The 25,846-nt window shown below is 35.4% G+C and overlaps 4 protein-coding genes across 4 annotated transcripts; 1 reads left to right on the forward strand and 3 right to left on the reverse strand.

Annotated features, from left to right (window-relative positions):
- Nucleotides 1-304: 304 nt before the first annotated feature.
- Nucleotides 305-7,243, forward strand: LOC130956576 (uncharacterized). Its single transcript, XM_057883622.1, has 12 exons — nucleotides 305-455; nucleotides 923-1,106; nucleotides 1,526-1,707; nucleotides 1,803-2,660; nucleotides 2,765-2,842; nucleotides 3,052-3,352; nucleotides 3,478-3,677; nucleotides 3,944-4,020; nucleotides 4,827-4,928; nucleotides 5,595-5,781; nucleotides 5,869-5,959; nucleotides 6,427-7,243. The coding sequence occupies exons 2-11, from the start codon at nucleotides 923-925 to the stop codon at nucleotides 5,956-5,958; spliced, it is 2,259 nt and encodes a 752-aa protein (XP_057739605.1). The 5' UTR covers nucleotides 305-455; the 3' UTR covers nucleotide 5,959; nucleotides 6,427-7,243.
- A 5,859-nt stretch (nucleotides 7,244-13,102) lies between these two features.
- LOC130958170 (uncharacterized) lies at nucleotides 13,103-16,540 on the reverse strand. Its single transcript, XM_057885125.1, has 2 exons — nucleotides 15,778-16,540; nucleotides 13,103-13,499 (listed from the first exon to the last, which is right to left on the reverse strand). Exons 1-2 carry the CDS (start codon nucleotides 16,534-16,536, stop codon nucleotides 13,281-13,283), a joined length of 978 nt encoding a protein of 325 aa, XP_057741108.1. The 5' UTR covers nucleotides 16,537-16,540; the 3' UTR covers nucleotides 13,103-13,280.
- Nucleotides 13,856-15,571, reverse strand: LOC130958171 (uncharacterized). The gene is made up of 2 exons (XM_057885127.1): nucleotides 14,982-15,571; nucleotides 13,856-14,836 (listed from the first exon to the last, which is right to left on the reverse strand). The coding sequence occupies exons 1-2, from the start codon at nucleotides 15,543-15,545 to the stop codon at nucleotides 14,426-14,428; spliced, it is 975 nt and encodes a 324-aa protein (XP_057741110.1). The 5' UTR covers nucleotides 15,546-15,571; the 3' UTR covers nucleotides 13,856-14,425.
- A 3,106-nt stretch (nucleotides 16,541-19,646) lies between the features above and the next one.
- On the reverse strand, nucleotides 19,647-25,132 carry LOC130955765 (uncharacterized). The gene is made up of 9 exons (XM_057882721.1): nucleotides 24,675-25,132; nucleotides 23,669-23,863; nucleotides 23,195-23,271; nucleotides 22,172-22,225; nucleotides 21,530-21,790; nucleotides 21,358-21,420; nucleotides 20,823-20,891; nucleotides 20,695-20,740; nucleotides 19,647-20,084 (listed from the first exon to the last, which is right to left on the reverse strand). The coding sequence occupies exons 1-9, from the start codon at nucleotides 24,706-24,708 to the stop codon at nucleotides 20,023-20,025; spliced, it is 861 nt and encodes a 286-aa protein (XP_057738704.1). The 5' UTR covers nucleotides 24,709-25,132; the 3' UTR covers nucleotides 19,647-20,022.
- Nucleotides 25,133-25,846: the final 714 nt, after the last annotated feature.

The following is a 25,846-nucleotide window of genomic DNA, read 5'->3' on the forward strand; positions in this document are numbered from 1 at the left end:
CAAAAACTGTATTCATTTGATCCGGGGAAGTCTCCAACCAAAAACTTCCACCAAAAAAGAAAAAAACAGAGTGTTAGCGAATGGGTCCCACTTCATGCATTCATTATGAAATATGGATTGCAGTACAACCATATACATGCATACATACATACATACAAATAGTATGCATGGGTGCATGCCAAGTACACTACTGCCCCGCTATACCAGGCAAATGAAGTGACACCTTCTCCCACTCTGCTTCTCTCTCTCTCTCTCTCTCTCGCAGCTTCAGGAATATAATTTCTATTTGAGTTCCAAGAGAAGACAAGAGACCAGACTTTCTTGTGCCTCTTTGATTACTCTCCTCCTCACGTGATCTATATTCCATTTCTTCTCCTTTCTCCACTTTTTCAACCTCCTTCTTTTGTTCATCTTATGCTACTCTTTGCCGATTAAACACATTCACCGCCTCAAAGGTTTCCTTTTTCTCCTTCCTTCATTTTTTCTTTTTTCACGATGGCAAAAATGATCAAAATGCTCTTACTCATGAATGCAGTTCCGTAGTGTTATTTAGGTTTCAAATATATACAGAGTTAGTCCAGGAGACTCAACCCACTTCTATTTTATTTTATTTTAGTTTATTTTATTACTAATTTACGGTTAATCGATTTACAGTTTCATCGTTTGGTATTTAATATTTGAAGTTCTTTAACTCTTGATATTTTTAATCATTGTTCTGGTATGATCTTTTATTTTTATTATTATTATTTTAATTAAGACAATAAATAAGTCAACTAAATTTTATATTTGATGATGTTTAGATCATTAATTAAATATCAAATCTTAAATGCATGTAATCTATATTAGTATTTCTTGGTTAGTTTCGTAGTGCAGAATGTGGCGATTTCTACTGCATAACTGAGACTTGTGATTTTGGTAATAGATGGGTGCGGGAAGGAGAACAGAGACTCATGTATTGAGCGAAAGGTCACGAGTACCTTCATCATCTTCTTCATCGGTAAATTGCAGCGTAACTGCAAGAAATCTGAGGAAGTCTGAATTAGGGGGAGTTATCTTCGGATGCAAGCATAATACAATGAACCAGTGCTTTCAAATGCAGTTATTTGGTTAGTTTCACCTTATTTCAAGGGTTTTGGTTCGTCAAGCATATACTATAAACCAAAAATTTATGATAGAAAACGTTAATTAAATGTTAAAATTTTTTTTAAGTTCTTTTTTAATTTATTGAATGCATTGAAAAAATCACAACTTTTTTGCTTTCTTTTTCTAAAATAGTTTTTTTAACTAATTATTATTATTATTATTATTATTATTATTATTATTATTATTATTATTATTTGTGTACACATTTTTGTTTTTGGACTTTTGGTACAACGAGTGACTGCATTAAGCACTTTAAACAAAGTATAAATAATATATTCCTTTTTCATTTTGATATACTTGCAGTTTTCAATCAACTTAGTTAGCAGGCACAAATGAAATGTATTTACTGTGAGAACTTAAAATTTTTAATTCTTGGAAACAGGCTTGCCATCTGGACATATATCATATGTGAAGAATATTGGTCCTGGTTTGCCTCTGTTTCTATTCAACTATAGTGATAGGATGCTACATGGTATATTTGAAGCTGCAAGTAGTGGAAGATTGAATATTAATCCTTATGGCTGGACTGAGGGTAGCTCGGATTGCACTCCATATGCAGCCCAGGTTAGAGCATGATGTTTTTATTGTTCTATCAGTTTGGCTACTCAGTTTAGGATTTACTTTTTTTTTTCACCCTCTTTTTGTTTGTATAATTTAAGGTAAAGTTCAAGACTAGAATGCAGTTCCAGCCCTTGTCGGAAGTTCAGTTTAGTCCGGTTATCGAGGACAACTATTACCTTCCAAAGTTGTTTTGGTTTGAACTGGATCAAGTTCAAACTAAGAAGCTAATATCCCTTTTTTCGGCATCTACACCAATAGCTGCACAGAGTATAATCCCGAGAAGTATACCAAAGCTTCCTTCGTCTAGTTCAGCATATGATGGCCGCTCTTACTCGTCTCTTTTAAGAAATGATGTTCATTCGACCGGTGATTTGAAGAATTCTCAGACCGGACAGATTGTTCCGTTGTCTAATTCAGTCACTAATTCGGAATATGATGGCCGCTCTTACTCATCTCTTTTAAGAAATGATGTCCATCCTACCAGTGATTTGAAACATACTCAAACTGGACAGACCTCCTTGGAAACTACTCATGGTTTGAATGGTCACAATGAGTCTGTGGATGAAATAGACCACAAGGGAGCATTGGAGCAAACCATGTTGAATCTGCCTACTGAAGATCAGATGAATAATGCATGGGATTCGCCATGTATTGGATCTAGTTTGAATGGAGGGAGCAACACTTCAGAGGAATTTATTGATGAGTCTACCCAATGTGATGAACAATTTGAATACTTGAAGCAGCATATGGAAGACCTATACTTATCTGTTTCAGCTGATCGGTGTTTGCCTCAGTCCACACCATGTGAGAGTATGTCCACTCCTTGCTTGCAGAGCAGTGCTTCAGAGGGTAATACTTCTTGGTCATACAAGTCTGAGATAGAAAATTCTTGCTTTCCTGAAGCAGAGTTGCATTTGAATGCCAAATCACCTGATCTTCGTTTTATTTTTGACAAGGTAACTTTTTGTCATTGGGATTCCTTTTCTTCTATTAAATTTTAAAATCATCGTGTCATAACCAAACTAATTTAATATCATTTTGTGTATTGTTGACTTTTAAGATACAACAAGAAGTCAATGAATTGCGGTTAAAGCAGTTCAAACAGGAGCTGCAAATCTGTTCCTTGGAGAAAGAGCTGGTATGGATCTTCTTGTTATTCAGATTGAAATCTCTTGCCTAATTCTGCATCAGTGAGTTCTTTCATTAATATCATGGAATAGATTTTAAAGTTCTTCATCGAAGAAGAGGGGTGGACGGGGACTGGGTGATGTCACATGTTGCTGTTTTTTTCCTTTTTTTTTTATTTTGATATTTTTGTTCAGAATAGTAACACATCTAAAAGTTCAGGCTGAATCAAGAAGAGAGATAGTGAGCTTGAAGCAGCAATTGAAGACATCAGATTGTGTCACATTTCCTAAAGAGGATCTTGTAATGCGATCTAAATCTAGTTATAAGGAATCAATTTTAATAATGGGAGGTTTCGATGGGTTAACATGCGTGTCAACTTTGGATTGCTACTGTCCAACTAATGATTTGTTGGAGACCCTTTGTCCAATGAGTTCGATTCGATCATATAACTCTACTGTGAAGTTAAGTGGTGAAGTTTATGTAATTGGTGGCTTACAAGATAATTTGTGGTGTGACACAGGTATTAGCTCCATTCATTCTTTCTATTTACCTTCTTTTGCAAAGACTTTTCCAGTCTCTCTTCTTCTTTGAGAGGATTTGATACCTTGTTTATATTGACTAACATCTGAGTGTCATTTTTGAAAGTTGAATCATACAACCTAGTGGAAAATCAATGGTTCACTCGTCCTTCCATAAATCAAAAGAAAGGAAGTCTTGCTGGGATTTCATTGAATGGCAAGATTTTCGCTATAGGTGGTGGAAATGGTGTACAATGCTTTTCTGAGGTTGAATTATTTGACCCAAACATTGGAAAGTGGATATCTACAAGGTCAATGATGATGAAAGTAATTTCTTTTCCCTCTGTAGTACTTAGTAATTCAGTTTTATTAATCTTTAGTACTCGTGCTTGTTTAGATGTTTTTATATGTCAAGACTCAAGGTAATTGTGTAATTATGTCCAACTTATTGCAAGTATACTGAACTTCTGATTCTGTTTTGTAATTCCCATGCTCTTGGATGATGCACACTTTATGCTTCATTATGACAATCTGTACCAAAGAATGGATATCTCAACTAATATTCTTGTTGATTAACATTTAATTTCTTTCAGAGATTTACTCCAGCTGCAGCAGAAATTAATGGCGTCATATATGTTGTAGGTGGATTTGATGGAGATAATTATTTGAGGTAAAAATCTATTGAATTGCTTTCAATAATTGATTGTTATCTAATTGCTAGTGCCACCAGTATGCTACGTTCCACTCTGATCTTAGAATTTTCTCCAGCACTAAAACCAAAACCAGTTGTGTTGTGTTGTGTTGACAGTGCAACTATGAAAATGATACGATATTTAATTTTGGTTCACACGGTTGTGATCACCAGCTTTATGATTGTTGAATTGAATTGATAATGAAATGAAACTTGGAACCCTCCCATAAATTTCAAAAGTATTCATCATTTTGATTTGTTGATGCCTAAAATATTCTTTGACTACTATTTTATTTTTATTTGAAAAGTGTATTTTGTTTTTATCCCAACTCTTTTTCGAACTCCTTCATATCTTGAATAATTTTAGAACAAAGAACCATTGAGCTTTGATTGTTCCATCCTGATCCAGTGGTTTCCGTTCATTATGGTAAAGTTCGTCTGTATATAAATTCCAACAATAGTTTTGTCTTCATATTTTGTAGCACATGGTTAAATTGTTATACTCGATTCGATTACTTAGCAGACTGATTAGTTTGTGTTTTTATCTGATAATACATCCTATATCCCCTGAAAGCAAAAAGATTAATTTTATTCTAACATTTGACTCTACTATGGCCTGGCTAGGGTGTTTAATTTAAATAGGATAGGATATAATATTTTAAAGCAAAATAAATGAATCATAAGATTAGAAATTGTCCTTAAAGAGATTTAGCTTTATGATTCCTTTCATTTTGGTTTTCCCCATTGTCCTAGCTAATGATTCTCTGAACTCTTCTTTCTTTCAGGTCAGTGGAGAGATATGATCCTCGCGGGAATTCATGGGCTAGACTTCAAAACATGTCAACAATGAGAGGCTGCCATTCTTTATCTGTCCTAAATGAACAGCTGTAAGTTAATATCCCATGTGTTTCTTGGCTGCTGTTAGTGGCTAACAGGATCGGACATTCAAACAGTAATAGCACTTAGGAGGAACAAAGGCCATTTAATAATATTAGAATGCTTAATTGAGCTAGAAGAAAAGTTCATATACCTACAGAAAAAGTAAGGAACTTTATGCCCGCCCCTTTTTGTGCTTAGTAGACTAATATCATTCTGATAAAGGATGCTCTAGCCATCTTTGGGAGGGAAACCAAAGTAGTTGTTGAGACAAGTCAAAGGATCTATTGAATATTGATTTTATGACTTTTTGTTTTTGCTTTTTAATTTTGATAACAATATATTGTTTCAAAGAGCAAGCCATAGGAAGAGGGTTTGGGTCTAACTAAGATTGATATAAAGTGAAAATGTAAGGATACAATCATGGTTAGATCAATGAAATGAGTTTAAATGTGATGCACCATCATCGGTATCAAATCCTTCTTTCAAATGACCACTCAAGTAGTAGGTGTGAAAAGTTACTTTTGCTAATGTAATAGACAAATTGAATTCATAAAATATATCACTACTCTTTTAACTCGTGGATTCTTACTATAGATTAGCAGTTTTTAAGCTAGAATAAGCTTTAGAAGAATACTTTTATTTTGCTAAATAATTAGATACAATGTTCTAAACAGATATGCAATTGGAGGATATAATGGAGAACAGATGATCTCAACAGTTGAGATATTTGATCCTCGCACTGGTTCATGGATAATGAGCGAACCCATGAACACTTCCAGGGGATATTTTGCAACTGTAGTAATTGGAAATTCAATTTTTGCCATCGGTGGTTTGAGTGAAAGTAATGAAGTTTTAGATACGGTATGCAATTTCTACATTAAATTCATACAACATTTCTTTTCTCTTCAATTTACCATTATTTTCTAACAGATTTAATCTTGATGGCAGATTGAATGTTACAAAAAAGGTCGTGGCTGGGAATCAACAAATCTGAAAGCTCTTGGAAGGAGATGCTACTTATCTGCCATACTCTTGTGAGGTACTCTATTGTCTACTTATAATAAGAATTATAGTGTCTTCTTATAGAGATTAAGGATACTATTATGTAAAATCATTCTATTAAACTTTATTTTCTCTGTTCTTTGTTAAGTCCATTAGAGAACGAAAATTAGTTTAACATAAATAAAAAAATTGAGAAAAACCCAAAACAGCCCCTGACAATTACGTCAAAAGACAACGAGGCCCTTGACAAAAAAAAATACAAACCCGGTCCCTGAGCTTTACATGGGACAGATTAGTCCCTGTGCCAAAAAAAGTCAATGTCTTTTTTTTTTTGCACAGGGGCTAATTAGTCCTAAAAAAATATCAGGAGCCGGGTTGGGTGTTTTTTTTTTTCTGGGGGTCTCGTCCTTTCGAAATAATTGTTAGGGACCGAGTGGGGTATTCACTCAATAAAATTCTGTTTACATAAAATGACCTTTTTCACTGTTCAATCGTGTACTGCAGGACGAGTGTTGGGTTGAACACTAGAAGGCTGCAAAGGCTTTTGTGAATATATAGAAGGGCACCTATATAGAAGTGTCCCGTACTTCCATTTGTAAAGGGATCGTTATGTTTTGTAAGTGACCGCGGTGACGTGGGTGAGAAAATGGAAGTATTTGAAGTTAAAAAAATCAATTTAGGATAGTAACAAATGAAAACTAGCTTATTAATTATTATACAAGCCAACTTAAATTGTCTAAATCTAATATCTATTAAAAATAATTTACACCTGGGCAACTTTTTTTTATCCAAAGATAACTATGAGAAATAACAAATGTCATTGAACTAAGGATTAGAATGAGAAGTGGGAGTCTCCCAAAAGTCACTAAAAAGGCAAAGAATAAGAAAATTAAGATAGAAAAATAACATTCAGAGCTCAATTCTATTCATTTGGTTGAAACACCCTGAAGTTGTTGAGCTAGCTTCACAGAGTCAGCCACCACAGTTGATGCAAGACCATTTTTCTCAAAGATAAAATGGTGTTTTGCTTTCCAACCATTCCAACGGAGGATAGCTATTAATGAAAGTTTTCTCCTTCCTTCTATATCTGCCACTAAAGTGGAAAAAGCTCTCTCCCATCATTTGAAGAAGGAACTTGAATCATATCTCCAAATCTGGACGCCGATACTTCTATTGGTCCAAATCGCAGCTGAGAGTGGGCATCAAAGCAAGTTATGGAGGATTGATTCTTTATCAGAGGAGCATCTTGGCCACATGCTCAACGTCTCTAGGAAGTGGGAGTCGAGCAATTGTAGGCACTTTTAGAGAAAATTTTTTATTTTACGAGGTATTTTCATCTCTCATAACTTCTTCCAAATTCGGTGTTGATGCATGTATTGTGGGCACTTGAGAAATTGGTGTTGATGCATGTATTGTGGGCACTTGAGAAATTGGAGCATGGTAGAAAGGATAAGCTATCTTGTAGCCCAAGGCTACCTCATAACTACTAGATTTGTTACAAACCTGTATAATACTATCTTTTTCATCTGTTGGTTCAATTGACAAGATGCGGGAGCTAATGTCAGTTAGAAAAGCTTCTGTTATTAAGGCATGGTTCCAACTTTGGTCAGCATTCAATGTGTCCTTAACATAAAACACAAACTGTGTTAGAAGATTTGGGACTACAGACACATGAATATTGAAGGGTGCGGTGGCAAGAGCCGTGGATCCTAAAAAATTCGAATATTTTTACCTGAACTAACTCTCCATGCCAGTTCTTTCTCAATTACTTTACGACCTTCCAGAATACTTCTCCAGTCCTAAGAAGGTATGTTGCCTATCTAAGTATTCATAATGTTACTATGGTAGAAATACTTGCCTCTGAGCATCTGAGTTAGAGTAGTATCAAATTGTTTAGCGATTCGCCAACATTGTTTACCTAGTAAGGGCAAATTTTGAGCTCGTAGGTCCTTTATCCCTAATCTCCCTTTCTTCTTGGCTCTTGTCATGGTATCTCATTTGATCCATGCCATTTTACATTCCTTGCTGTCCCCACCAAAATTGGGAGAGAATGTTGTGAATTTCATTTAGTAGAGTGTCAGGTAGTCGAAACATGATAGAGTGTATATAGGTATAACTTCACACACACTTCTTTGATCAGAACCTACTTACCACCTGAGGAAAGCAAACTTCATTTCCAGCTTTGCACCTTCTTGCAAATTTTATCGTTAATTGTTCTAAATGTCTTTTTTTTGGAACGCTGAACAACTGAAGGGAGCCCGAGGTACTTATCTTAGGCTCCGATGTAGTTGATATTGAGGGTTTCTGCAATTTTCAATCTCATATGTTGAGGCATGTTTTGATCGAAAAATATAGCTGACTTTCCCAAATTAACCATTTGATCATTGAAACTTTCATAGTTTGCCAAAAGATCCATAATGCTTTGACTAGTTTCAGCTAAACCCCTACAGAAAAGGATCGAGTCATCTGTGAATAGGAGGTGATTAATAGTCGGATATCACCTATTAACTTGAACCCCTTCAATGAGTCTATTTTGCTCTGTCTTGTGTAGCAAAAAGGAAAAACCTTTAGCACAGAATAGAAAAAGATAGGGAGATAAGGGATCACCTTGACGGATACCCCTATTTGGTCTAAAAAAATCAAACGATTGACCTTCCACAACAGTAGAATAAGAAACAGTTGTCACCAATTCGTTGGTCCAGTTAATCCACTTTGAACTAAACCCAATTTTTCCATAATATACCATAAGAAGTGCTATTCAACTCTATCATACGCTTTACTCTTGAGCTTCTCTTCTTGGTTTTCAAATAGTACATACATTCATGTGCAATAAGAAGGTTATTAGAAATGAGGTGCCCTTTAAGAAAGACATTCTGATTAGCACTAATAATCTTATTCATTATTCCTTGTAATCTATGCACCATAACTTTTGAAATAATCTTGTAAATAACTGAAGACAAGCTAAATAGGTCTCACTTGAGTTATGTTATTAGCGTCTGGGATCTTTGGTATGAGGCAAATCTAGGTATGATTGAAGTTCCTAAGCATTCAGCTACTATGAAAGAAACTTTGAATTGCTCTAAATGCGTCCCCACCAACAATGTCTCGAGAAGTGAAGAAATTTAGCCGTGAAACCATCCTCCCCGCAATTTGAGCATGCACACTAAAAGTAGCTCTCTTCAGTTTTTCTATAGACACTGGTTTTTGAAGCCTTCGGTTCATGTTAGCTGTAACTTTAGGCTCCAACTCCTCTAGAAATTGATTGGGATTAGCATGACAAATGGAGGAGAAAATATCGCAAAAATACTCCTTAGCCACTTTAGCAATCTTTTTTGGACAAGAAGTTATCTCATTATTGCTACCCACTAATCTCCAAATTCTATTCCTCACTCTAGGCTGAAATTTTTGATGAAAAATTTTATATTTTGATCCCCTTCTCTCAACCATTTACTCCTTGATTTTTTCCTCTAGTACCGCTCCTCTTTGAGATAAGCCCTTTCCAATTTTTTCTCTAAACTAATAATTTCTTCTCCTCCATGAACACCGAAAGCTCTTCGCTCCTCAAGGGCTGCTTGGAGTTCATCAATCTCCTTCTTCGAGTTGGTTTTATGGTGCATTTGCCAATGAACCAGCCTATGTCGGCATTCTTTAAATTTTTGAGCCAAAGAAAACATAGCTGATCCCACAACTTCCATGCTCTAAACCTCACTCACAATCCTCCTAACCTCTGCTTCTTCAGACCATCATTCTTGGAATTTAAATTTTCTTTTAGTTCTCCATGTTTGCAGATTAATATCCAAGAGTATGGGTGCATAGTCAAATCCAAATTCTTTGTTGTTTCATAGAGTGTCTTCCAGTGTAACCTAACTAGAACTTGATTCAACCTCTCCTTAACCAAATCAATCCCTCTCACTAAGTGAAAGGCCAGCCAATCATTCTAATATTCACCAATTCATTATCATTAATAAAATTATTGAAATTTGAGATAGTTGTAGTTGATTTTAACCTATCACTCTCTTTTTTAGCTTGAAACGTAATGAAATTAAAATCTCCCATAACTATCACTTTACTTTAAAGTTACTGGATTGTGGCTGAAATAGCTGCGAACTGAGATGCTCTATTACTGTCTGAACAACTTAAATGTCGAAAAATTAACTTTTAAATTTTTAGTATTAAAGTGATATATTTGACTTAAGTCAAGTATATTTTTTTGCCTACAAAGAATCTATACAAAAAAAATTTGTTAGTATCCTCCAAATTATAGTTCGAAATAATTAATGTGGCTTTAGGAGTTCTCTTTTCTTTGTTATTATGTAATGACCTCTTAACCTATAAGATTGTGTTAACCAAAAACCTGCAATATGCCAAGATTTTAAATAAAGGCAAACTTATCTAAAAGTTTATATTATTAACTAAAATAATTTGAAAAGATATGAATGATAAATAAAAAAATTTAAAAATATAATAAAATAAGTAGATATTAAATATATATTTTAAAATAATTTTGATTATAAAATTTTTATGTAATTGACAAATATCGTAAGAAAAATTAAGTATTTTAATTTTTAAAATTTAATGATTTTTATATCAAGAGAATTTATTTGATTTTTTTTTATCGTGAATGTTCAAACTTTTTTTAAAAAAATAAAAAAGAAGAGTCCAAAGATTGAATTTTGCTTTTATGTTTTTGCACTTCTTAATAATTATTTAAATATTGTTACAAAAATTTGAATAAGATGTACAAATTATTTGTTATTTATAAAAAATATAATATTTGGTTATTTTTATTATATTTTAAATTATTTAAAAATTTATTTGTCATTTATATCTTTAAAAATTAATTTTATCTTAAAAATTATTTTTATCAAGATATAAATTTTCGAGGAATAAACTACAATTTTTATTCACAAAAGTTTTAAACATTGACAAATTTACCCATGAAAAAAAAATTAAAGTTGTACTTATAAAAAATGAGTTTCGTACGACAAATTAACCAAACACTAAAATTCAATCCCAAATTGCCCTTCTATAACCCTAATCTCAACCTTCCTCCCCCAAATCTCAACCCTCCATTTATTCTGGATTTCACCACCTTCACCAACACCACTGCCGTTCACCGCCAACCATCAACTTCATCACGTGTATTGGTGACTGAGAAGCGGCAATAAAACAAATACCATAGGCGGATAACAAGGTATTTAAGAGATGGCGTATCCAATTCAAAAAGCACGATTCCAGAATCTTCCAAGTTTATAAACTCTAAACGTTTTAAGGAAGGCACATGGATCTTGAGGGCGCTTATGTTAGGGGCACAGTGCTGGAATCTCTGGATGTTGAGGTGCATGGTTTTTAAAAGAGGACAACCGGAGAGAATGAAATCCATGTTATTAGAAGAGTCAAGAAATAAGTGGAGGGCCTTAGCTTGAGCGATGGCAGGTGAATCGACGACGATGCTTTCAGAGTTAGCTCAAGAATCGCACCAAGCAAGTTGAGGTTCACCAGCGCATGGTAGCTGAACACGCCGGGTGGCACCACCAACCTGAATCCAATTTTTCCGCTCCACACCCTGAGCTGAAGTTCTTCTAGGTATGGGATCCGATGGCAGCTTTAATTCACCTTGTAACAGCGTCTTTATTAAAGTCATGGTAGGACAGTCGATAAACCAGGCTCAAGTTTCGGATCTGGAGTAGGTTTTACTGGACCAGAATTGCATTCGCTAGATCTAAGAGTCAGCTGTGCTGTTTTCTGGGCTTTCACCACCACGTTACCTTAGATCAGGGATGAAGGAGAAGTTGAAGATCTGGAGATCCTTCCAGAGGTGGCACCACCTGTGGGACAAGATGCAAGTTTTGACAGAAGTACTTGTTGGGAGGAAGGAGAGGATGTGGCAGAGGATAGAGTCTGGTAGGCTGCTGATGATCCCATCGTATGGCTTGCAAAGAGGACTTGTATCGGCCATGGGAGGGGAGGGGAGAAGTTCTTGCTTCAATGCTTTAAGGGGAGGGTAATTTGGGTTTTTAATAAGGGTTAATACTCAAAATCGTCCCTGAAAGATCACGCGTAATTATTTTTTTAATCAAATTAGTCCCTGAATGAATATTTTTAAATCACGTTCGTCCTTTCGTTAACCTCGTGACGCTGCCATTAAAAATCTACTGACCTGGAACATGAGCTGGCAATACGAATAACACCTGGCATGGTGTGTGTATTGCTGACGAGATATGTTTAGGGTTATGTATCAATTTAGTCCCTAAGTCTCAAATAAATAAACCCTAATTCTCATCTTCCCACGAACATGAATGCCTTGCTTGAGTGTTGTCGCAGATCCAGCAGCTGTTAGGGAGGAGGAAGTCGATTTCGGCGCCATGATGGGGAGCGAAAGTGGAGGTCCCGGTGGTGGGTTGCCGTCGCACTCACATGGTAGCTATGTTTCGAGCTCATCCATGTGAAGAAAAAGGAAAAACGATGAGAAAACCTGTTTTCGCGGTTTAAAAACTTTGATTAAGAAATCTGGGACATCATAGAATTCAAATAGGTTGTTTCATACTTGTCCAAGATATTGGGTGAGTTTAATTTTGTATGAATGATAGCATCATCTTGGCTTTCACTCTTTATATGGGGTTAACAATTTTATTCAATGTTTTCAAAAAGGGAGCCATTGCAAATTTTTTAAATGGGTCGAAAAAAATGAACATGTAGCTATTGTAGAAGGTCCAAGGGGAGTCCCAGAAACTGATGGAGAACTGGAGATTAATTATGAAGATTGGAAGGTTAAATTAGCATGGAGAATAGGTAGTTTAGAAGTAGAAGTTAGAGTACTCAGAATGTTAATTTGTTTCATGTTCACTGGTCTGATAATGGTCATCTTAGTAGGAGCTTTACTTTGCGTGTCATATGTACAAGTAGGAGACAGTGAATGTGATATGGTGGTGTGATTTAGGGTTTTGATTTTTTTTTGTTTCAAATTATCATGGCTAAACTATTATAACCTGAAAACAAAGCTTATAAATGGCAACTTGAATTTTGAGTACACTTGTGAAGGAAATATATTTATGCATCAGTCACACTGTCATATGTAAAGAAGTAAATGACAAATCAGAGACATAAAAAGATAATAAAGTTCCTAAACTTTCTTAATATAAAGTTGCCAACATTGTGTTTGTCACCACAAAAGATAGTAAAGTTCCTAAAACTAAAAGTGATTTCTCAAAAACTCTACATACCAAGGCAAAACATACATCCAAAATAAAGGCCTTACAAAACAGTGAGATTTGATAGTGTTTTACACCATGATATCTTTTCTAATCTATAGCCTTATACAAAAAAAAAAAAAAAAAAATATGTTCTGATGATGGTCTTCAGATAGTGTTATCTTTCTTCCTTGGCCGTTTGAACCCCGGAGTCGGCACAAAGGTCATGAGACTTGCAAGCTTCTTGGTTGTCACGGCACTAGATCCTTTGATTATTCCAGCAGAAATTGGAATTATTGCAGTTGTTGTAGCAGGTTGGGGAGAGATAGCCCTTTTTTCTTTTCCCTTGGAAACATGAAGCTTGGGTGGCCTTCCTCTCACCTTAGCCTGCATGACATATGAAGTAAATATATGAATAGACAACCACAAATTCAAGTATATGAAAATGAAAATAAATTAATTAATCAAACCGATATAGCTTCAGTGGGTGGTGACGGTTGTGTTTCTTGGGTTGTTGGGATTCCTTTCGGTTGGTTCAGGACTATCTGTGAGGCTGCTGTCGATCGTAATGGTGGTGGAGAAACAGAAACTGGAATAGGGTTAACTGGGGCAACATGAGCAGCATCATTTGGGAGTTCATTTGGAGCATCTGTGTTAGGATCAAAACTGCAAGTTGCAGTTGCATTAACCTTGCTTCTTTTTCAGCATCAGCTTGTTTCTTCAATTTGCATGTTCTCTTGTTGTGTCCAAACCCACCACAAAATATGCATCGAATGGGTTATATTTTCTCTTCATCCTTGTGTTGGAACCAGAGCCTCCTTCATCTTTATCTTTTCTTCTGTTCTTTGTGGGTCTATCTGATTTGGGATTAATTGGAGGGGAGACTGGTGCAGGTGAACCTATTTTTTTCCATAAGTCTTGGCCTTTGATTGGGTTAACATGGAAAGCATATGTTTTTCGGTATGATTCCATGGTTAATCACTTATGGCAGTAATCCTCAACCCTCTTATCATTCTTATCTTGTATACATGATATGGCATGCATACAAGGCATACTTGTGCATGCAGTTATATTTTTAGACCAATTTGCATTATTAATATAGTACATTTACATAAAGATTGAGAAAAGATACCTGTCAGTTGCTAGAATCTACATGTACAAGTACGCTTTCCTAAGTCAACAACCATTGTACTTGGCCAGCCTTGAACCTCGTATAAGTCCTCATTCTGATCACCACTCCATTGGAGGGACCAATGCTGAGAAAGCTTTGTCATTGCCTCAAGCCTGCTTTGTTGCATTGGAGGCAGAATTCCCTAGTAGTTTGTCAGTTTCTGCCTATTGTCGATCATGGTCTTCATTATGATCCTCCTAACTTCCTCTACCAATGTGAGGATAGGCTTCGCCCTATCATGCTTTGTCCTTGCATTAAACGACTCACAAGCATTATTACAAATAGTGTCCATTTTTAGTCCCTCATAAAAATGAGCTTTAGTCCATGCTTTCTTCGGCCACTTATCCAAATTAGCCCATGCCCTTTCGTTTATCACCTTGACTCTCTTCATGTTTCTATCAAAGTCACTCACAGTCCTTGATCTAGCACATTCCCACACCAACTCCTTCATTTGTATACTCCCCCACTGCTTCGAGAAATTCCTCCAGAGATGCCACACGCAAAATCGATGGTGAACTCTTGGCATTACTTCCTGCATGGCTGGGATTAATCCCTGGAAAAACAGTTTACAACGAAAAGATGTTACATTAAAATAGTCCTTAAAAGATATTTCATTAAATCAAATAAGTCCTCAAAAGATATTTCAATACATCAAATTGGTCCTTTAAAATCTTTTTGTGGATCAAATTGGTCCTTACCTTCTGTATATCTGAGATAAAGGTCCATCCATTTTTCTTGTAGTCACCAAGGTCATTGTGTAGCAGTTCAAGAAACCATTGACAATTGTATCTATTTTCGACATCCACAATTTCATAAGCAATCACGAACACGTGATTATTGGCATCTTGGCCACAAGCAGTCAGCAGCTGTCCTCCATGCAAGGTCTTTAGAAAGGCTCCGTCCAGGCCAATCAACGGTTGACACCCAGCCTTGAATCCTTTCTTACACGCATCGAGACATACATAAAATCTTTGAAATTGTGGAGGACTTTCAGGCATGGGAATGACACCAACTTGGACTGTTGAACCTGGATTGGTGGTCCATAGTTGGTTAGCATAATCCCAGATAAGTGCATATTGTGCAACTTCATCTCCTTTCACTACTTTTCTTGCTGATTTTAAGGCCCTAGTAATGCAGGTACTGTTTAGCTTAATGTCGCACTTCCTCACAAACCAGTCATAAACCTCTCTATGCTTCATAGTTGGGTGCTTCCTAAGTTTAGGAACCAGCTTACCTAATGTCCACTCTTGTGTTGCAACCATGTTCTTTCTCTTCCTAGCACATGTGTGTTCATTAACTAATGTCTTAATCTGCCAAACCCCATTTTGCTTGTTACATGCACAATACACAACCCAATGACATCCCTCTGTTTTGCATACATCCTTGACTCTGATGTTGTTATTTTTAGTAAAAATAATATTTCTACCCCCATTATATGCAGTAATCCCTAGTTGCATTCATAAAGTGGTGCTTTGACTTAAAAATCATGCTTACCTCAAGTTTGAGGTTTTCGAACTTTGCCTTTTCATTGTATGGTGGATATACAGTAGCTTCCTTTTCATCAAAGTCCAACACCTTATCCATATCTTCCGAGTGCCAGGAGTCACAGCCAATTTTTCTTGGCCCTCTACTGTTGAAGTCATCATTGCCACTGTCAGTGTCACTGAGATCTCCCAAGACTTTAGTGAATTTATACAGACTGTCCTCAGTACTCTCATATGAGTCATGAGAGTCACTATCATCTTGAATTGGGGGTGGTTTAACAGGTCGACCAGACCTTATGAATTGTAGAGGGTCTTTGTTCTTATTTTGAGCATGTGACTTCTTTGGAGGTTGATGGCCACTTCTTGGTTTAACAACAGGTTTCAAAGGATCAGTGCAAGGTTTTGCAGGTTGAGAGAAACTTTTTTGTTGGAACTTGGGCTGGGATTTGGGCTTTTGTGTGGGCTGAGAACTGCACGTTTTGGTGGACTGAGAACTGGGCTTGTTAATGGGCTTCTGTGTGGGCTGGGAGGACCTTGTATTGGGTTGTACATAGTCCATTTTCTTGGAATGAGGATTGGGTCCAGCAGAGGTGGGACTGGCTTTAGCTATATTTTTGGAAGGGGAGTGGAGAAGGTTAGTCTTCGATGGCTGTGAGTGGCTCTTTGTGGGCTGGGATGTATTTTTGGTAACTTGGGTTGCAGGCTGTGTGCTGGGCAGCTTCAACAAAGAGGCATTCTTTGGCAGAATCACTTCATCATCCTCACTCATGCATTCCACCACGTGTGGCTCTGAAACTCCATGCTCAAAGAATATGTTCATGACGTTGTAATTCCTTCTACAAGTCTTACACATTTTAAGCAGATCTTTATCAGTCTCCAACTTTCTCAGCCCACCATATCTCAATTTTTATAGTATCCTTTAATAAAAAACACATCAAGAGTATCCCCATCAACCCCCATCAAGACTTCTGTATTACCTGGTTCATAAATTCTACTTCCTTTCTCATCATTTTTAAAATTTTCACCATGATGAAATATGAATGTCATCGGAGGACCGTCCATCTACATAATAGCAAACAACGATATTAAGAAAAAAAGTCAATGTAGCAAGCCATCTACGACTATCAATGCCTCCAAACCCTATCAAAAATTAACACAGAACATGCATAACACTAACTCATCACCAACACAACAACTAAACCGGTAACCATTACTTCATTAGCACAAACAACATGTATTATTTTTCGAAGCCACAAAAATAGAGTCTTGCCATTGTTACTCATATCATAAACTAAACCCTGGGATGAAACCCTAAACCCTATGCACTAACAAACTCTTCACCATGACTCAATCATATAATGGAAAAACTAAGAGTTTACATAGTATTACCAATTTTTTTTACAAGATACAAAAATTTTGCCTCTCACGTCAAACACAGAAACAACGCTGTGTCGTTGCCTTCAAGATTCCCACCAAGCTCCAAAACTGACGCACGAACAATGCTCCACAACTACTCTAATGGCTGCGGATGACAGCGCGGTCTTCTTCGTCTTCGTGATGGTAGCTTATGGGTCAGAGAAACAGGGAGTCACGGTGAGAATGAAGAAGAACAAATGAGGACTTGTTTAGGAGACAAAGTGCAAACTGTTACACTCTCTACTTTTAAAACGGTGGTGTTTCACAACTTGCATACTCTTGAGGTGCAAAACGACGACGTTTGGTCGGATGGGCTGCCAGCTCACGTTCCAGGTCAGCAGATTTTTAACGGCAGTGTCGCGAAGTTAACGGAAGGACGAACGTGATTTAAAATTATTCATTCGGGGGCTAATTTGATTACGAAAATAATTCGGGGACGAAAATGGAGAGCGCATGATCTTTCAGGGACAATTTTAAGTGTTAACTCGTTTTTAGATAGTTTTTTTAGGATTTGGATAGTTTTGTCATACGGAGTCGATCTTTCATAGGTACAACTTTAATTTTGTTGTTTCATGGGTAGATTTGTCAGCGTTTAGAACTTTCATTGGTGGAAATAATAGTTTACCCGATTTTCGAGTATGATTTTATTAAAGAGTAAATAGCCATTTTTGACCATGAAAGATTCGGAAGCTGACATTCCTACCCATGAAAGACGAAAACTAAAGTTATACCCATAAAAAATAGACTTTTGCAGATAAAATTATCCAAATCCTAAAGAATTAAATAAAATTTTCAAACTACAATCTAATATAATCTAACTTTAACTTCTAATTTTACTCCACACTACCACTCCTCCAATCTTAAATCCTACCACTACTTTCATCATCAACTACCACCATCGCTGTTGCTATCACCATCACCACCACCGTCATCTCCCGTACCAGCGCTAGACACCAACCGTCGTGCACAAAGAATATGCAATTTTCCGTCTACAAAATAAGTGAAGTACACTTAACAAAATTTCCATGACAAGCTCTCTACCATTATTGATGAGTTTCTTTGCCTCAATGATATTCACCCGTTCTACGGAGGTCTCCTCCACGTGCTCTACAACAAAGACCATTACAAGCTTTCACTTGGATAGATCAATGCCGCCAGAAATCTTATTGGTAAGATTGCAAAAGACTATGTGAAGTTGTTGAAGTATGGTGACTCACTGTACCGGTGCAAGTGTTTAAAGGTGGTGAAGACAATGGTAGACTTAGGATTATATATGGTTTGGTTAATCTAAAAACTAAACCTGTTTTTTTGTTAAACAAAAATTTAATCTTGGTTAACTAACCAAATTGGTTTTATATGATAAAACTTGTTATTAATTGGTTATAAAATTTAAAAACCAATCATAAAAATAAAAACCGATTTTAAAAAATAACTAATTTTTGAATAAAAAAAGCTGGTTTTTGAAAAAATAGAATCAGTTTTTGGATAAAAACCTATTTTTGGATTAAAAAAATCAATTTTTGAACCAAAAAACAGATTTTCTAAAAAAACTATTTTTTAAATTGAATTTTTAATCTAAAACATTGAAATTAAAACTTAAAATTTTGTTTTGATTTTGATTAACCAGTTAAAAATTAATTTTTTTTAATTTTGATTTTGATTAACCAATTTTAAAAAAATATATAGTTTTTAAAAATTTTGTTAAATTAATTAACCAAAATGTAGTTATAATTTTTTAACCGATCAACTATATTTTGAATTTTTAATGTACATTCCTAATAGTGGTGATGATGATGATGGCAATAGTGACGGTAGTTGTTGAAGATGAAAATGATGTGAGTAAAATTAAAGGTTAAAATTAGATTATATTAGAGTGTAGTTGGAGAATTTTATTTAATTTTAAGATTTGGATCATTTTGTCTATAAAAACCTATCTTTCATGAGTATAACTTTAATTTCCATCTTTCATGAATAGAAATGTCAGCATCAAAATCTTTCATAACCAGAAATGACTATTTACTCTTTTGTTAAATTACCCTTTTAAACAATAAGTCGTGTTTGGTTGACCAAGTAAGATATAAGGGATAAATGTAACGGTGTTTGCTTAGCCATTGTTTTGATGTAGTAAGAAATTGGTGAAAACTCAGGTGAAGTCGATTTCACGTGAAGTTGATACCTAAGAGCCGATAAATGATTGATACCTGAGAGCCGATAAATGATTTGACTGATTTGACTAAATTTTCATCCAACGGCTCTCAGGTATCAACTTCACGTGAAGTCGACTTCACCCAAGTTTCCACCACACTGACACTACCCTCGAATGAGTTGTCCAACATACTCCGCATGAAAATGAATCTAAATACATCCAAAAATATGCCATGTATCGTAGTTATCAAATTGATGAAGGTGTTGGGTTAAAGCGGCAGATTGTGATACGAATCACAATGCAAGACTTGATCAGAGTAAAATTGTAAACATTCTTCAATGCTAACTTTCTCTTTATAAGATTTTCATTTAGATCATATCAGTGACGAATATGCAAACAATGAAACGAATCGTTCTGGTTCAGACATTAAAAGCAACACCTACACACAGTTTTGGGACAAAAAGAAAGAAAGCAATCAAACTCCTTTGGCTTGCTCACCTTTACTTATGGTCTTGAAATAGCTAACCAATATAATATAAGCAATTGGTATACAAAGCATAATTTTCACAAGAACGCCTTTTCCCAATAAAAAGGCACTAATAATTGTTTCTCAAATTAATTAAAACTTTCGCCGATATTTCCCAAAAAATAAATGCAGCATGACTAACCAGGAACAATAGCATTAGGCTTTGCTCACTTGATGTCATGGAAAGACGGCAAGACAGCAATAAGGGGGTCTCCGTAACCAACGGGCTCTGTAAATTAGAAACAATTGAAAAACGGTAAGAAACTTAAACAGAGTTTATGCCTTTAAATGTCCATTTTGATCCTTAAAATTGAACCGATAAGTCAATTTGATTCATGACTTTTCAAAATGACCAACTAAATATCCCACTTTAAGAAATGTGATTCCCTGTAGTCCCTTGGCAAATTTCCGTTTCACAAACCCTAGTATAGTGTTGATGTGGACAGTTAAATGCTCACTTTGATACTTGATGTCAACACTTTTAATTGTGGTCAATATAGTGTCCGAAATTGGTTCATGTGACTTAATTGGTATCTACCATATTTTATTTAATTAAAACTTGTGAAACAACTTTGGATACTATATCGACCATAATTAAAAAAGTGTTGACATCAATTAGTCATCTTAGTGCGAAGATAGCATTTAACAGTCCACATAAGCACTAACTTACAACTGTGAGATGAAATTTTGCAGAGCCCCTAACAGGAACTATGTTTTTAAAAGTGGGGGGGCTTGGTCAGTTTAAAATGTCACAGATTAAACTGACTTTTCTGACCAATTTTCGGGTGCCAAACTGAACATTCTCTCAATATTTAAACCGACTTAGACATGCATTATACCTCCATCCTCAACAAGAAGCTTTAGCACTTCTCCAGCAACATCGGACTGCAAGATTTTAAAAATAAAACCATTCAGCATATTCAGATATTTAGCAAAGAGCCACCTGAAAGAAAGTGAGACACATTACCTTAACAGGAAGTCCAGTGCCAAACTGATCTAAATACCCTATGACTTGCCCTTCTTTGATGAAATCACCCTGCAGATGTTAATTAAAAACAGAAAAGTGAATTTAAGCAGAAATGCTAGGTTTGAAATAGCAAAGATATTGAAAATGAGTTCAGCAAGACTGAGTCAAATAGCTTGATGAAACCAAAGCATATAAATTTGAATCTTTCACATCTCGAGATGTAAAATATTCATTTTGTTAGAAACTTATTGACACTGTACAAATTTTGTGCAAAAGTTTGAGAAACTAATATTACAATGATCTGTTTTATATTACTACAGAAGACTCAGATATCAGGAAGAGACGGAAAATTAGCATAAAACTGAAAAATAATATGTAAAGTTCAAATAAAAAGAAATTTATCCGTTGTTTTGGTGGTCATAACCTAGATCACATGGTATGTAAATGGAAGCAATTATAGATCTTGGTTAAAGCAAGCATGTGACTCAAAGAAACCATTGTTGATGAAGGATAATGACAAGCATGTCATATATACCTCTTTACATATGGGAGGCTGCTTCTTCCCTTTCACTGTTCTACCCCTTCGGAATAAGCCAACCTGAAAAAAGAGAGAAGAAAAGACAGAAGCTATCAAAAATGTCACATAGCTATTGTCGTAGATAATTAGTGAAAACAGAGCTTATTAAATATATTGAGGGGTGAAATACCGTGGGAGATGATACCAACACATAGGTATTGTTACCAGAAGCCTCCAATGCTGCCAACTTTGATGACTTCTCTAAAGAAACATTTACAAATGGGTTGGTCTTTTCTGGAGATGACTTTGGTGGTGATGGTGGTGGTGTACCAGCTGCCAATTCAACCATGGGTTCACTTGGAATAGGTGGTGGTGTAGTTGGTGAAATGTTAGAGAGAGGAGCTTTTGTTGCTCCAATGTTTCTCTTAAGATGCATCTCAAACTCTCCAACCTGTACGAGTGTTTTTATGAAGGTCACAACAGAAATTAAATGTGGTTATATTAAAATTATTGGTACAGTCTACATTGTTGTATCACTAAAAACTAAATTGGTAGAAATCTTTATGATCGAATATAAAGATAAGCCTAAGACATATCTTGAATAATCAAATTCATTGCTTTGACTAAAGATTCACACAGCATATTATATCACAGTGCTATGGACACATACAGCTAAACTATTTGATGTGTGTTTGTGTGTGCAAACTGTGAACTGTGAACCTATTGTTTTAAAGCATATACTTGAAGTTTCTTTGCATCCTTGCTGTTATATTTCACCTTTCAAGTAACACAAATTTTGCAAAAGTAACAAAGAAGAGACTAGAGAAATCACCTTTACTTTCAGTTCAGCAATTTCAGTCTCATCACAGACTTCTAATACCAAAGCCTGAGGACAAGGAAACCAGACACAAGTAGGAGTTAATCAATTCACATTCAAAAACATGGCCATAATTGTCTATCTCTTCTAATTAACTCATAGTTAACAAATCATAAATAGTTGCGTGAATCACTTGCCCAATTTTAGAATCGGGAATTGAGAATCGTTTCCAATTGTACAATACAGAAACATGTTAAAAAAAAGCTACAAAATGTCATACCTTAAACATAAAGAAAATGCTATAAAAAATTGAATAAGGTTTAACATTTAAGAAAAAGTCATAAGGGGTAAAAAACAAATACGCCACCAGGCCCCGAGAAAATTTAAGCTACTAAATATCCATTGATATAGACCCGTTATATATTTTTGACAAAGGAGGAAGCCCAACTAAGAAATGGGAGGAAAAACCTAGAACTCATTCAATTAGCCCAAAAATACATTTCACCGATAACCCATAAAGAAAAAACAAACAGAAACTCCTAATGAACAAGACAACTAGTTGCAGTGCTGCACTTAACAAAAATGAAGTGAAGACGCATCAACTAGTTGCACAGCCTCTGTTTATCTTCCTTTCTCCATCATTCCAACCACGACAAAGAAGAGAAGAGATCACAAAGGCTAACAGAAGCAGTTGTGTCCACCAACAGCAATGAGACGTGGCTGTTATCATGGTTCTTGGGGGTAGAACACGGGAAAAAATGTCTTGTTTTTTGTATCGCTCATATCAGCTATTCATATCACTGATACAGAATCGGATTGATTCTAATGATTCGTTTGCGATTCATAGCCATGTTCAATTCAGTCTTGCTTTTGTATTGCTGGGATGATCAATCGCAAATCATACGATACTAACAACTATGATTATACTATAATAGCTAGGTGAATTTTCAGAATCACTGGATACTATTGCTAATTCCCAACAAGATAAAGATGGAGTAGAGATTGCAAGCGACAAAAAGAAAAAGGATAGCTATAAACCTCGAACCCATTAGGAAAAGTGGCATTTTGCAAAGGCTTTTTCTCCAATGAATCCTGTGAAGTGGTATCTGAAGAAGCTGCATCATAAATAATAATTTAAATCAATAAGAACATTAGGTAATGCTTTTAACCTCCACATCGAGTTTCAAAAATACCATCATAATAACAGCAACAGAAGTAAATGATTCCTGGTTCTTACTATTACATATCCATGTAAACAACATAATAGTTGAAAATTAAGCACATTAACAAGATGGCACAGATTTTGTTTGGGAGCATAGGTCTCTTGGACCTTCTTCTTTCTAATACATATAGAAGGTTTTGGAAATAAATTTGGGATTACATCTACAAAAATACTATAAACCTATTTATAAAATGTTTGCAAGTGAATAGTCTTTCAAAAGCTTAAGTAAAACAATAGCCAAAAGAAAAAAGCATAATTACATAGTTCATTTCACAATCTTAATAACTCACCCTCAGACTTGGTTGTGTTGATGGTGTCAGCAGTTTTTGCACACAACACTAAGGTTTTATTCCCTTTGTATTTCTCACCATTCACCAACCGCTGAACAAAAAGCCTACTTTTGGAGTTCCACCTTATATTATGGCTGGGAACTATAGCTGGCTTCTCAAGTGAGCATCGCATAGGGGCCATAGAGCCTATGGGATCTGAAATCCAGCAGTAAACATTAGACATCTGAATATCTGATTACACTAATTTTTTATATTTTACTATGGCCATCCAATTAAAACAAACTTCAACCATGTGCTTGATTTGAAACATCAAAAAGGAATAAATTTAAATTCAATTTCCTTAATTAAGATATGTGTTAGATTGGTTCTTTACACCTTTCCAGAGTTACCTCTTCAAAAGTCTAATCTAAATATATAAAAGCTTAATTTAACAGAAGTCACCAACTAGTCAAGCAAGATTCAACTACGAAATTTCAAAGGTTAATCAAAATCCAAAAGAGCGATGTATATACAGTATTATCCTTGTAAGTAAGCATGATTTAATTTCTCATAAAAGTTAAATCACAAGAACCAGAAGCTTCATCCTAAAGTTCAACAATTAATTTGACTATAATTTACACTTTAAAAAGCTTCGGAAAATCCACAAAGTGCCTCTACTCTCTAGACATTGCTACAAAACTAAAAACCATTAGCTCCTTAGATTCATCTCCTAGTTACTTGTTCGGAAAATCACGACCTAATCCAAATTCTATAACCCTGATTCCACGTAACCTGGCCTCAGCACAATCTCGAAAAATCGAACACAAACTCTTAAACATTTCCGATTTCGCTAACATATCACATTCACGCAAACAAAGAAAAGCAACGCAACACACAGCAACAGCGAGATTAGAGATCGTAAACACAGTAACAGATATCGCATTCAGCAAAGCACACAGCAGAATCAAAAATACAAAGAGCAAGAGAAAGAGAGAGAGAGAGAGAGAGAGAGAGAGAGAGAGAATACAGTTCAAGGATCGAATAGCTGCGGAAGCCTCCATGGAAGAAAGCGAGAGAGATCGAAATAATCGCGCAGGGTGAAAGAGAGGAAATGAAATGGGAGGGAAAACCAATGGAAAAAGCGTGACGAGTGAGGAAAGGAGAAGAGAAAACGGTTAGAGTCTTAAAGAAGTGAGAAAGTCTGCGTAGTTGAGGTGTTGAGCAGAGAAGAGAAAAGGAGAGTGGATAAATCAGTCTTAGTAGCTGCTATGTCTTTGAGATTTCCGCCCCCCTCATTACTTTCTCCGTTCTAATTTCGGACCTACCCGAGGCTAACCTGCGCCGGGTTGTAATATTAACCTACGCGCATCTCTTGCACTCTGCCGTTCGATTTCTCTGCTCCTTGTGGCGTGTGGTAGCCTGGTAGGTTCTCGCAATTTTCTGTGCTTGATCAATTTTTTCTTCATAAATGTAAGCAAAAGGCTCAAAATTTCGAATATTGGGATCAAATGCGTGAAATGCATAAGAATAAGCTACGTGGGGGAATATGCTGCCATTCGAATATTCATAAAATTATCTACAAAATCGAAATTCAATACTATCATTCGCCCCCTTTTTTTCCCCTAACAATAATAACACCCCTACTATTAGAATTTGTTAACTCCAAAATATTTTAAATTAAATTTTGATAATTAATAAAAAAAATTATGCTGCATGTATACCAAAATCAGCTATTAAAGTGAACTACTACTATAAAATATATGTTAGAATATAAAATATACATTAAAAATAAATTAAACTACACCTATATTTATACAGAAATATATTAGTGACTAATTTTAGTGACAAATTTTAATGTACAAATAATATTTTTCAATAAAATTAAATATAAGTTAATAATTTTAATCATGTTCTAATTAATGTTTATTCAAGTATGTTAACGTACTAAGAAACTCTCTTTACATAATAAATAAACTAGATATTTTATAAATTTGAAAAAGTTAAAATATATATAAGAACAACCTTAGAAGTTAAACTGAATAACATGATGTTGGGAATAATACATCATTCTCCCTTAAGAAAATATTTTTTACAGAGAAATAAAATAGACACAATTACAACACAAGAATTTAATGTGGAAACTCCAATTACTGGAGAAAAAATCACAGCCATTGCCAAATAACAACCAGAGAATATCAC

Source organism: Arachis stenosperma, chromosome 10 (genome assembly GCF_014773155.1).
Source record: "Arachis stenosperma cultivar V10309 chromosome 10, arast.V10309.gnm1.PFL2, whole genome shotgun sequence".
Lineage (NCBI taxonomy): Eukaryota > Viridiplantae > Streptophyta > Magnoliopsida > Fabales > Fabaceae > Arachis > Arachis stenosperma.